The sequence below is a fragment of the Elgaria multicarinata genome, chromosome 3 (assembly GCF_023053635.1).
Source record: "Elgaria multicarinata webbii isolate HBS135686 ecotype San Diego chromosome 3, rElgMul1.1.pri, whole genome shotgun sequence".
Lineage (NCBI taxonomy): Eukaryota > Metazoa > Chordata > Lepidosauria > Squamata > Anguidae > Elgaria > Elgaria multicarinata.
This window is the reverse complement of record NC_086173.1, coordinates 6,859,475-6,872,940: the sequence shown is the minus strand read 5'-3', so window position 1 is coordinate 6,872,940 and position 13,466 is coordinate 6,859,475. Positions and strand designations below refer to the sequence as shown.

At 46.1% G+C, this 13,466-nt stretch overlaps 1 protein-coding gene across 4 annotated transcripts in view; it reads left to right on the top strand.

Moving 5' to 3' along the window:
- The window catches only part of PIP4K2C (phosphatidylinositol-5-phosphate 4-kinase type 2 gamma), a 43,705-nt gene that overhangs the window by 8,474 nt on the left and 21,765 nt on the right, over window positions 1–13,466 (top strand). For 3 of the 4 annotated variants that reach the window (XM_063119205.1, XM_063119204.1, XM_063119207.1), the window contains exons 2-5: window positions 4,839–4,936; window positions 7,554–7,650; window positions 10,329–10,472; window positions 12,822–12,968. In XM_063119205.1, coding sequence (XP_062975275.1) covers window positions 4,839–4,936; window positions 7,554–7,650; window positions 10,329–10,472; window positions 12,822–12,968 — 486 coding nt within the window. Of the gene's footprint in view, window positions 1–4,706; window positions 4,747–4,838; window positions 4,937–7,553; window positions 7,651–10,328; window positions 10,473–12,821; window positions 12,969–13,466 lie in introns of those variants that run through there. The other variant, XM_063119206.1, reaches the window with a different exon arrangement.

Below are 13,466 nucleotides of genomic sequence, written 5' to 3'. Positions count from 1 at the left end.
CAAACAGCCTAGTACTGATGTTCATGGGTCACGTACAGATTGCCTTGTGTTGTTTCTGACACAAGTTTCCCTAAGAAAGGCCTTGCTGGGTCAGACAAATATCCTCTTGGCCTAGCATTCTGTGTCCATTGTTAGTTAGGTATCCCTGGGAAGTTTGCCAGCAGAGCACAAAGGAACAGGCCACCCCCAAGGATGAAAATGGATTACACCCTTATCTTTTATATTTGTCTACTTACCGTTCTCTGATGATTGTCCTCAGTATCTGAAAGTCAAAGATGTGTTTCTTCCAGCTTTGAGGTTCCATTCTTGGCTATTGTGCCTGATAACCATTGGTAGGCCTAGCCTCCATCTCTGCTTCTGGCCCTCACTACTTCCTGAGGCAACAAATCTAGGGTGACCATATGACCAGATTAGCCTGGATTTGTCCGGGTTTTTGTTGACAAATCTGGGAGGGGGAGGGGAAATCTGGAATTTTTTTCCAAAGGGCAGCTCTAATTAGAATTAACAAAAATGCTTATAACTCCGTCAATTTTTAAGCTAAAGACATGAAACTTGGCACAGTGGTAGCTCTTAGGAAAGGCTTTAGTCATGCCAAATTTGGATCAGATCCGTTCATCCATTGATTTTTTTATGATTTTTTTTTAAAATTGAGGTTTTAAAATTATTATTTTTAAAATCATCATTTTTAAAGATAAAGAGATGAAACTTCACACCATAATAGGATTCAGGTAGAGCTTTAGCCACACCAAATTTGAAACAGATCCGTTCATCTATTGATTTTTTAAGAATTTTTTAAAAATTGAAGTTTTAAAATTATTTTTTTAAACCATCATTTTTAAAGATAAAGAGCTGAAAGTTGGCACCATGATAGCTTTTAGGTCGAGCTTTAGCCATACCAAATTTGAAACAGATCTGTTCATTCATTGATTTTTAGGAATTTTATAAAATTTGAGGATTTAATTTTTTTAAAAAATGTTATTTTTAAAGATAAAGAGATGAAACTTGGTGCCATGATTGCTCTTAGCAAGGACTTTAGCTATGCCAAGGTTGAAACAGATCTGTCCATCCATTGAGTTTTAGGTTTTTTAAGAAAGTTTGAGGTTTTAAAATTATTATTTTTAAATGACATTTTTAAAGATAAAGGGCTGAAAGTTGGCACCATGATAGATCTTAAGGAGAGATTTAGCCATGCTAAGTTTGAATCAGATCTGTTCATCCATTGTTTTTTTAGGATTTTTTTAAAAGTTCAAAGTTTTAAAATTATTGTTTTTTAAAACTGCTGGAGCCATATCCTTCAAACTCAGGTTGTCAAACCTCCTCTTTGGGATGTTGCACATTGAGCAGTTTCAGCCCTTGGCATTGGGGATCTCCAGTGTTTAGGTAAGAAGTCCTGGGCAAGCAGGACACCTTTCCTGTTGCAGATTTGGTGTCCAGTCGGGTACCTGGAGCTCAGCAGAGGCAAGGCATCCACAAATCAAAATGTGGGAAAGGAGAGGTCAGTCAAAGCCACCCACGGGGCAAAACAGAATGAGCCATAGGCCTTTTTCTCAAATTTCCACATCATGGGCGATGAAGGGTCATCTTTAGAGAAAAACTCTCACGACCAACAGTAGGGTGCCAGGCGAGAGGGAGGCTCTCTTCTTTGTGGATGCCCTGTTGCTGCAAATGTTGGAACCTGGCATATCATTGCTTTGCTTCGCTACCACTTCCTTCCACTTCACTTTGTACACTTGTGAGCTAGGCTCTGACTGCACTGCTGGGATGCAATGCAGAACATTTGAAATGCATACCAGAGAAAAATAGATAGATTTGTGGCTTTGGCTGGCTGGCATATCTCTTAGAGACAGAGTTAGACTGAAGCCACAACTCAGAGATGGCTGTAGCTGAGCCCTGAGAGGCTGCTGTACCACACAGAGCCTTTTTAAGAGTGTCTCAGAGTCTAGTTTTGGTGCAGGCAGAGGCGGCTGGCGGTGGAGTTTTTTTAAAAAACAAGAGTCACCGGATGCAACCAAGCTATAAGCTGTTGCCCTACCCCCAGCCACAGGGTACAAGTGCACAGCCTGGCTGGACCGTTGGGAGACTTTGGCAGAGAGAGGGGGGTGGGGGATTATTTGAGGCTGGAAATGTTGGCAGGCTGGCATAAGGCAGAGAGAGGCTGAAGGCAACCCAGATGCACCTGTAGCTTGGCCCTGAGGCTGGCTTGCCACGCAGAGTGTTTTAAGAGTGCATCAAAGTTGTGCAAGGGGAGAGGAGGTGGAGGCAGCTGGTGGCAGAGGTTCTTAAAGTATTGGGCAAAAGGTGGGATATAATAATAATAATAATAATAATAATAATAATAATAATAATAGTCACCAGACATGACCAAGCAATAACCTGCAATAAGCAATATCCCGAGCCACAAGTGTGCAGCCTAGCTGAACCATTGGGAAACTTTGGGGGGGGAGAGAGAGAGATTGTTTGAGTCTGGAGGCTTTGGTTTGTCTGCAATGACTTAGAGTGAGAGATAACAGAGGCTGCACAGACAACCCAGAGACATATGTAACTTAGCCCCATGGTGCTGGCATGAAACGCAGGGCATTAGGAAGAGTGTTTCAGAGTCGCATGTTTGTGCAGGAAGTAGACAGGAGTTCAAAGTCTGGATGTGCGAAGTGCCAACACACAAGCCTTGAGAAGCTAATGTATATAAGTGAGAAGGGTGGATGGGCAAAGTAGTGTTCACTGCCACAACACCCACACTAATGTTAGAGTAGAGAAACTTGTGACAATTATACACAAGCTTTTTTAAAAAATTGAAATTAAAAAAAGCCAGCCATCCGGCCGGCCAGTAGCAAACCCTGTTAACAACAACAGCAGCTTGCAATGAGTGAAGATACAGTCAGAAAAGATATTTGAGGGAAAGGGAGAATGTAACACACAGAGTACAGCGAAAGCTTCGAAGTACAGCAAAACCTCCAAAAGTAGGAGTGAGTGAAGTTAATTTCAGATACCTTGAATCTCTCACTTGTTCTTTATTTCAGTGATTTTAACATTAAGATGTTATGTAGAACAGATTTGTCTTAAATGTGTGCTGTAAAATCAGACATGTGACCAAGGCTATGTTCAGGTGGGCACGCCCCCTTGGTGCTGGACACGCCCCCTTGGTGCTGGACACGCCCCCTTGGGGGCCAACCATGTTGTCCTCCTTTTTGGTTTCCAAAATATGGTCACCCTAACAAATCCAAAAAGGTTAATAATGTGTTGCATGAAGGAATACTTCCTTCTCTTTGTTCTGCATATGCTAGCTGTCTGTTTTTATTTCCTCCTTGTCCCAAACCACATTTCAGAGAGAAGAATTTAGGTCTTGTCTTCTGACCTGAGGTTCTGCCTTCCTTGTGCAGGGATTTATATATGGGGGGGGGCATTCATTTGTGTGGACCCCTAACTGCTATCTGAAGGGGTCTGTGCACAGGTCTGCCACTTCAGGGAGAGCTAGACAGAGTGTTGGATCCAGACAACCAATGCAGTCCTATGCATGTCTTCTCAGAAGTAAATCTCATTGAGTTTAATGGGGCTTACTTGAAGGTAAGTGTGGATAGGATTGCACCTTAAGTCAGTTGTGTCTCATTGAAATAAGTGGGATGCGGTAGTCATGACTTGGGGGCCATTGAAATCAATGGAACTTCAGTTCTGCTAACTTAGTCAGAATCCAAGCTAGTGTTCTTGCATTTTGGAAAGAGAATGACCTTTTCTCTCTTCATTGTTTAGAGTTTTCTAGATGTCCGTCATGGTTTCCCTCCGCCAGTGGTCTTCAAATGGTCCTGACCGGAGACCCACCTCAGACTCCCAACCTGCAACATGGGACCCACTTTCACAATTTTCTCCATGCCCAACATGGCGGCAACAGCTGGACTGACCTTGTGGCCCACTTTTGGGCACAACCCACCAGTTGAAGACCACTGCCCTATGCCGTGTCATCTCCCCATCACTACTATTTCCCCACCCAAATTCTTACACCTTTCTTCTTCAACAAGGGAATCCTCAGGGCCTCCCACAATCTGTCTGAAACTTTCAGCCAGTACGGTCAAGCGGAGGCCCAAAATAAGCTCATGGTCATAGTTTAGCCCAGGTCAAAAACGTCACATGCTTGAGTGGTTGGGATTTGGAGCCAGATGTGTAGCTGCCCTGACTAGAAGCAACTTTTTCCTTAGAGCTCTTACAATTCCAGCTTCCCCCCTCAGTTGTCTGTATCTGAAGCCCATTGTCTTGTCTGGCGGTTCCCTACTATATGCCTCTAACTTAATCTATCAAAGGCTAATCCTGTCTGAACTGCTGTGCTTGGCTATATTAATTTGGGGGGATAATACAAGCTTTTTGGAGGTCTCTTCCTGTAAGTGTGTGTATGTGTGTGTGTGTATCATATTCGTTCATTGGCTGCTCTGATGCAGCTTTGAAACAGCATGGGGCTCCTTTACAGCAGCCTTCCCCAACCTGGTGCCCTCCAGCTGTGTGGGACTACAAATCCCAGCATCCAATTACTGTGGTTGGGGATGCTGGGAGTTCTAGTCCCACACAGCTGGAAGGCACCAGTTTAGGGAAAGCTGGTTTGGGAGACAATATTATTTCCTATTTCCCTCTCCCACGTATGCGGAATGGCTAATGGCATAGCTTCGCCACTTCTCCTGAACTGCCCGAAGCTCAGGTTGGGAAGGGTGTTACTCAGTAGGAAGGGACTCTCTTCTCAAGGCTTTGCCCAGGTTCCTGGCTTGGGTGAGTTATAATGGTGGCTTTGACTGGTGGGCTGGCGTGGGCTTTCTTCTCCAAGAGAAGCCAACTGCTTTGCCTTTATTTTCTCACTGTAGATCAACGAACTGAGCCAGGTTCCCCAGCCGGTAATGCTGCTCCCTGACGACTTCAAAGCCAATTCCAAGATTAAGGTGAACAACCATCTTTTCAACAGGTGAGGAACCGTGGGGGGCTCTAAGGGCATAAGGTGTGTGACCTTCCTAGTCCAACTTCAGCCCTGACAGCTGGTCACTCTTCAGTATTTTGGCCAGAGGTCATTTTGCCCGTGCTGCTTGAGATCCGTTAATTTCAAGTGCTGGGACCTGGCACCTTGCGTCATGCAAGGGATGTGCTCAAGTCTGCCTCATGGACGCATGGCACTTCCTAATGCACATGCCCTAGGGTAGCCATCCTCAACCGGGTTCCCTCCAGATGTGTAGGACTCCAACCTCCATCATATGCAGGAGTTGTAGTCCACAGGACACCAGGTTGTGTCAGCTGCCATAGTAGGTTCATAGTTTATTTATTTATCTAATTAACTGATTTGTATCCCGTCTTTTCTACCAAAAGTGACATTCAAGTTCCTATACCCCCCAATCCATTACCGTTCTCTTACACATTCAAGTCTCTCTTCTTTGATTTATTTAAAATCTTTACTGTGCTTCAGCATAGCTTTGCCTCCGGAGGTCTTTGGACCTTTCCTTCTCACTTCTGCCAAATATCGGGTAACCGACCATTTCTCACTAACAGCCCTGACTATGAGAGTCTCTGATGTTCCCACAAATCTCATGCTTTCACACACCTCTTCCCTCTTGTTGACTAGATTGGAGGAAGGAGTATTTGCTCCCTGGTGATCAAAATGGCTGTGTCCTGAAAAACCTGCATGTATATACTACAGTTGAATTTTCTGTCCCAGTCATGAGGACTAGAAACATTATTCTGAAGCCACACATACACTGACCTGTATCTTGTTGACCCTAGTGAATTTTTTGTTGCCTTGAATTACTGGCCAGTGTTGTTGCAGTTTTGTTTTGGGGTGGCATTACTCCACCCACCCACCCCATGAAATAACATTATACAAAGCGAGGGAGACAGGAGCAGGCAGAGACCTTCAGAGCCTGCTTCAGTTGCACACACACACCTGAACAGGGCTAACATTCATCATGACCCTGTGGGGAAGAAGAAGGAGCTGTTGTTCTGCCCCTCCATTCAGAGATGGGGGTGGGGGGGAACAGGGCCTTTCCATCAGCCTGAACAGTCTCCTTAATTTCTTTTCCTTTTCTCCCTCTTCCCTCCCCCTCCCCTTTTCCTTGCGTGTCATGTCTTTTTTAGAATGTAGGCCTGAGGGCAAGGGACTGTCTTCTTTACTGATCAATTGTAAGCCACTCTGGGAGCCTTTTTGGCTGAGGTGCGGGATAAAAATACTCTAAATAAATAAAAAATAAATAATTATAGGCTACAAATGGATATGCTGTGTATTTAAACAATGCACAATGCATTTCATTTCATTTACAACATCTTTCCCTACCCTGATGCCTCCAGATGTTTTGAACTACATACCCTGGCATTCCCAAACATTGACCATACTGGCTGGGGCTGATAGGAATTGAATTCCAAAACATCTGGACGGCATCAGATTGGGGAAGATTCATTTAGGCCATGTTTGTATGGAACTTTTCCCATTTCCGTGCTTTGGCTCCAAAACAAAGTTTCAAGAAAAATGCAATGGTATGAGTACTTCTGATCTGCCAAAAAAACCCACACCCTTATTCGTGATGATGCCAAGTCATTTTTTAATTTTATTTAATATTATATATAACCATGTATTCAACGTAAAGGTATTTATTATTGACATTTGATTAAGGGCATTGTCCAATTTAAGAGCATTGGAGGGGGTTGGTGGAGAGGAAATCACATGGAATTGTAATCAGTGCTAGTCTAACTTAAGCCCCATTTATTTCGATGGGTATACTTTAAGTAAGACTACCATTGGATACAATCCATGATCTAGCTCTCCTAGGGCTGCAGCAGTTCAGAACAATCAGGGATTGTGTGATTTGACTCCTTCATGTAAAAGTATTGAACAGTCTGCTAGTACATACAAAGGTGGATCATTCTTCCGGCTGACCACACACACACACTGTCCTTCATTCCCCTCTGCCTGACGGCTGATGCTTAGTATTAAAGGCAGATTGTTTTGCCTAGCTGGTAATATAACCATTCACATAATGATGGAGGATTACGCCATGTGGTAGAGGAGGCTAATGGTGAGAGGATTACAGAGCACAGCCCACAGATTACTGAGTTAATGCCCAGATTGACTTGGTAGCTCTTACTTGCTTGAGCCTTGCTCACTTCTCGGAAAGGAAGGCTGGCTTTTTGATAAGGGAAACAGAAGGGGCTTTCTATTTACACAAGTGTGTTATAATGGGCTGTTTCCAAGGGTGAGCTTGTTCCCTCTACGGCAGGAGAACATAATGCCTGTCCTGCATAGGTGACAGAGTCCTAAGGTGATGGAATGGACTGTACCATTTTAAACCGCAAGGTGGAGAGAATCAATTTTTTAAACAATAATTTAAAAAAAAAACACCTCCCTGCCGGAAACAAGGACAGCAGAGATCGGGGTGGGCTAGAATCTTCCTCACTGATGTGCTAAATTTGTCTTTTCACATAGAGCTTTCAAAAATGTACCTCTCCCACTCCCCCCCGCATCTCTTCCACCTCATTCTGCTGCCTATTCAGGCCAAACTGTGGTGTAGTAGCTAATGATATTTGCCACTTCATTCTTGCAGAGAAAATCTGCCCGGCCACTTCAAATTCAAGGAGTACTGCCCACAGGTCTTCCGCAATCTCCGCGAACGCTTCAACATCGATGACCAGGATTATCAGGTGAGGAGGCCTACCCTTCCTTTTAAACAAGGCTGCACAAAACTTTGTATGTGGTATTTTCCCCTCTCTGCCATGAAAGGTTGTCCCCTCTTTTCACTCTAACCCACCATTTAGTGGCCACATATACCCTTACAGGCCTTCTCGGTGGTGGCACCCTCATTGCAGACCTTCATTCCTAAGATGCTAACCAGACCAAGTTTGTTCCCTGTCTTCAGAGAATTGAATATGGCTTTTTTTTCTTCAGAAGGGTTCTGCTGGTGCAGGAGAAGGCGAACAAACAGCTGTTTTGTTGCTGGCTTCATTCGGGGTGGTGATGCCTTTTTAATGCTGTTCTATATTACGTTTTGGCTAGCTTTAAATAAAGAAACATGTCCGACTTCAGTAATTTGCTTTAAGACACGACGGGAATGCTGGTTAGAAGCAGGGTTGAAATTCAACTCATAAATCATACTATACACTTCCAGTGGAGTTAATTTGGAGAGTTATAAATTACTTTGCTCGACGTACAATTAAGACTCCCATGTTAGGCTGCTGGACTTGCAATCAGATCATTGGAGCAGTTGCTAGCAGGTGCGTTCCCTCGAGAGAAATTGATTTTGGAGCGGGGATAAGGCCAGTGGGTTATTATCAATTAGTATCTTTACTCCTGGATATGCTTGCCTAGACGCCATCGTAATTCTAACTGTTCCAAATAGCTGCTGTGATATTTAGTTGTGCCTGTATTCCCAAAAGGAGATAGAGTAGGACAGGGGCTAGAGGTCCCCAGTTCCAATCTTGCCTAAGTAGCTTTAGGGCACAGTCCTGCCTGAACGCCCATCGGCCTCTGAACTTGGAGGCTGGCAGGCACCCTGTGTAGAGTGGGAGGGAGCACAGAGGTGATGGTCACCTCTGTGCTCCTCTGGCCCTGCATTTTCGCTAGACAGGAGATTTGCCCGTCTAGCTGGAGCTCTGTGGAGCAGGAGCAAAGGAGGCTGGGGTGGCCGGAGGATTCTTCGCAAGCTGGCCGCCCCCATTTCCTCCCCTCCCTGCCCACAAAACTGCCCCCTTTCCCTCCCCTCTGAGCTCACATTTGTGAGCTCATAGAGGCAGCTGGCGTGAAGCTTGGTTGTGAGGAGGAGGGGGGCGGGGAGCTCAGGCTCCTGGGTCAGAGGTCAGAGCACTGTCGCCGGCCTCTGATCCAGGAACCTGAAATACCTTATGCCTCCGCTCCCAAACTCTGTCAAGGGGCCACAAGGACTGCTTTTTTAGCCAAGTGACGCTCTTAGCCTCCTAACCCAATCTGTAACCTGAGAACAACAATTTTGCTTTAGGATGTCATCCTAGGCATGCCTGGACAGAATGAAACTCCTACAACTCCCAGCATGCACCATCCAGCCATGTTGGCTGAGACATGCTGGAATTTTAGGACTTTTTCTGTCTAGCCATTCATAGGATTGTGCCCTTACTGTATAAGGTTGTGGCGAGGGATTGCAACCAATCCATCCCTGTAGAGCTCTTCGACTCTCTCTGAAGCACCTGAATAAAATAAGCCTTTCTAATGATGGTAAGACCCCAGTGGGTGCCTCAGTGGATGTCAAGAGGTTGTAGATGCAAGATCGTAGAAATGGCTTCTCATAGCTTGAGGCAATGAATGTCTCAGTGGCTCTGCTTCTGGTGCATAATTTTAGCCTGGCACTTGGTGGACCAGAGGCGGGAAACTTGTGGGTTTCCAGTGGTTTTGGCTACAACCCCCATGATCCCTCACCCATGGCTATGCTGGGTGAGGCTAATGGGAGTTGTAGGCCAATGGATCTCCATGGCCCAAAGGAGGTGTGGCCGGCAGCCCCAATGCTTGCATTTCTCAGAATGGCCGCCTTTTCGGTCTGGGCCTGCCAAGGTGCACCTTGAAGCTTGGAACCTGAGCCAAGGCTTACTCAAGAAGCAGCGAAAGCCGCCGGCTCTCTGGCGTTCATTGTCATCAGGTGGCTCAATTTTTTGTAGCACTTTGAAAAGGGAAAAGCAGGCCAGATTAGCCCAGGTGCTGGCCCAGAGTGCGTTTGCACAACTGAGGCCTGTGTGCCACTTGCGCCCATTCCTAGAGTGATCTGATCTTGCCTTGGTCCCGCATGCCTTGGCCTATGGAAATGTGCTCCATGTGGGGCTGAAGAGAACATAAGGAGCTCTTGCGTCATTCCTTTGCCCTAAGAGCCTTTCTAAGATAACTGCCCCCTTGAAGAGGGCAACCGAAAGGGCAATAAATAGAATGTGACCCTCCAAAGCCCAGAAGTTTGGTTCAGAATCTTAAGGGAGTCAGCTCTATTTCCACCCCCCTCATCAGCTGAGGATGATGGGAGTTGCAGTACAACACATCTGGGAGGTGGGGGCTGCCAGGCTCTGTTGACAACGCCAGTCAGGGGGGAGCCTGTGGCGTAAGGCAGTTTCCATATATTGTGTGTGTGTGTGTGTGTGTGTGTGTGTGTGTGTGTGTGTGTGTGCAGTCCGTGCTGGGAAAAGAATTTGCCATTCTGCAACCTGGTATTCACACAATATTGAAATCTAGCCATTATGTCTAGTTCCCTCGTCCCCTCTCTCTCTCTCTCTTTGTTCAGTAGGGGGTCTGGTCTCTTTGCTGCAGCAGCCATGCCAGGGCTGCAGGCACAGAGCCTGGTCATCACTGGGTTGTTCTCTGACTTTTTTAGGTCTCGCTGACGCGCAGTCCTCCCACCTATGAGACTGATGGTGGGGGGCGCTTCCTCCTGTCCTACGACAGGACCTTGGTCATAAAGGAGATCTCCAGTGAAGATGTGGCTGATATGCATAGTCTTCTGTCCCATTACCACCAGGTAAGGCGATTTTCAAAAGAGAAATAAAAAACTGCCCTTCAGAGAATGCTGAGCATTTCACCATCTAAGAATAATATTATTATTACTATTTATAAAGCTCCTCGTGTATCTGGGCACTCTACAACTGTTCAAAGCATAAGCCGGATTCTCTCTGCAACCTAACAAATTCTCCGCTTGGGCCTTATGATGATGGGTAGAGGGAATATACGCAGACCTGGTGTTGCAGGTATTACTTTGGGCGGAGGCAGGGAGAATAGGCAGCCATTTTGGTCCTTCGGGTGAGGATGTAGGGGGCAGTCCAAACCGTAGGAGTAGGGTTGCCATGCGTCCTGGAAAACCGGGAATATCCCGGTTTCCAAGCATTTCCAAAATGTCCCGGCCAGTCAGTCAAGAATCCCGGATTCCTGTTCCAGCCGGCTGGAGAAATTCCAACCTCCGAAATGGTGCCTTGAGCCTGCTCAGTGGAGTGTAAGTCTCCATATTGAAGTCTCCTCTAGCTTTTGAGAACTGGTGGAGAAATGTAATTTAGTGTCATTTTTTCTGTTTGTTTGCTTAAACTGCTCTTTGCCTATTCTTTATTTCCAGGTGCTTAAGTACTTTAGGCTGCAATCCTATGCATACTTACCTGGGAATAAGTCCTATTTAACTCAGTAGGATTTGTTTCTGAATAAACACACATAGGATTGCAGTGTTAGATAACTAAAGCTTAGATAGCTTTTTTTCTTTCCCTAGACCTTTACATATTGCTCATTTTTAAAAAAACAAAAAAATCTTATCCCCCCCCCTCCCCCCCAAAAAACTGTCCCAGTTTTGTGGATTCAGAACATGGCAACCCTACGTAGGAGTAGTATAATAGCCTTTATTAAAACCAATTAAAATTCACCAAGTAGTGAACGAGAGTTTGAGTTCACCAGAACTCTTCTTCAGATCCCGTTCAGCAAAAAGGCAGATATTTGTGAAAAGGACATTACTGACCATGACGAAACACCATCGTTTGCACTTCCTAATAGCCTTCAGTGTGACGTGTACTTAATTAGGTGAGACCATGCTGGGTGAAAAACAGGATTCAGGCTGCAGAAAGGCATTCTGGGGTGAAGAAGCAGCAGCTGCTCTCTTTCCTGAAAATATTTTAAATGATCAGTTCTTGGATCACCGGCTTAATCAAGACATGCAGGACCCTTGCTAGACAGAGAAGAAAAGTAAAGAAAAACACGCACATGGCAGTTCTTATTTTGGCAAAGCTATGTGGCTCACTACAACAGCCTTCCCCAACCTAGCGCCCTTTAGATGCATTGAACTGCAGCTCCCAGAATTCCCAGCCAGCATGTATTGTAGTCCAACACATCTGGATGGCCCGAGCTTGGGGAAAGCCTCCCTCCACGCCCTTGACACGGAAACAGGGCCTGGAGATTCATTGCCTCCCACTGTTGGTCGTTCGTCTGAACCATTATGATGGGAGATGTAGAGTGCTGTTTAACTTGGGCTTTGTTGCTCAAAAAAGGCAGCAGCTTTGTGATCCATTGCAAGGTTGGAGGTGAAGAAAGTTGGAGTTTGATGTGTGAGAACCAAGAAGTGATGGCAAGGGATAGTTGTCATCTTGAAAGAGAGAGAGAGAGTCTCATGTTTGGACCAAAGCAAAGCCCAGACTGTCCCATTCTGGTTGAAGTGCCCATAATATTTTCTTTATAACCATAAGCCTTTGAAAGGTATCTTTAAAAATCTAACCTTACATTATCAGGATGCCATTTGGCAAACTCATGGGATGCTTCCAGATCCTGCCTTTCGCTAGCTCTCGTTTACCCAAAAGTCAGGAAAGTTTGTGGCTTTTGAACTGGACTGTTTCGCAGAGCTCTGGTTTCCATTCTCCGATCTGCTACCCTTTATTTTTCAAGCCCACTCGCTGCCATGCATGCATGCCCTCCAGCCTTTGGGCTGCCTCCCTCTGTGTTGGGCTCCTTGAGAATTGGCACGCGTTCCTTCCAGAGCGGTAAAGCAGCAGTTTCTGCAGCTGAAACTCTCCCCATGGCCTGAGTTCGATCCCAGCAGAAGCTGGTTTCAGGCAGCCGGTTCGTGTCGACTCAGCCTTCCATCCTCCCGATGTCGGTAAAATGAGTACCCAGTTAGCTGGGGGAAAGGGAATAACGGCCGGGGAAGGCAACGGCAAACCACCCCGCTGGGGGAAAGGTAATAACAGCCGGGGAAGGCAACGGCAAACCACCCCGCTATAAGGCCTGCCAAGAAAACGTCAGCGAAAGCTGGCGTCCCTCCAAGAGTCAGTAATGACTCAGTGCTTGCACGAGAGGTTCCTTTCCTTTCCTTCCTTCCTTAACCCTCTTTGTCTCCTTCCAGTACATCGTGAAGTGTCACGGGAGCACCCTCTTGCCCCAGTTCCTCGGTATGTACCGGCTCAGCGTTGACAACGAGGAGAGCTACATGCTGGTCATGAGGAACATGTTCAGCCACAGGCTCACTGTGCACAGGAAGTACGATCTGAAGGTAAAAAGGGTGTTAGAGGGCAGGCGCAGGGTGTGCCGAGTCTCTGGTCCTGATTCCTTGCACCATGCTCATCCATGTATTTAGATCCGGGGTGTGTGTAGGGTCTCTTTTAGCCCAAGAGCCAAATTCAGTTTCGGAATAGCTCTTTGGGGGTACGACAGGGGGACAAACGCGAAAGGAGCAGGGCCAAAATACAAAAGAATGCCCCCAAATACCAGCATACTGTAGCTGAAAGTTCTTACTGCCAGTAAGTAAGACTTAGGAGAGGCATTTCAGCCTTTTTATAAAAGAGGGGGAAACAAGCCAAACGGATCAGTGGTTGGAAGAAAGAGGTGGAGCCTGGGGGAGGGGGCGTGACCATCTAGGGACGTGAGGTGGGCTGGATTTGGCCCACAGGCCTGGGAGTCAACACCCCTGATGTAGGCAGTGCTTTTTTTGGCGATCCCCAGCTGCCTGTTAGTTTTACAAGCTTGTTTACCTCACAGCTCACTGTGAGAG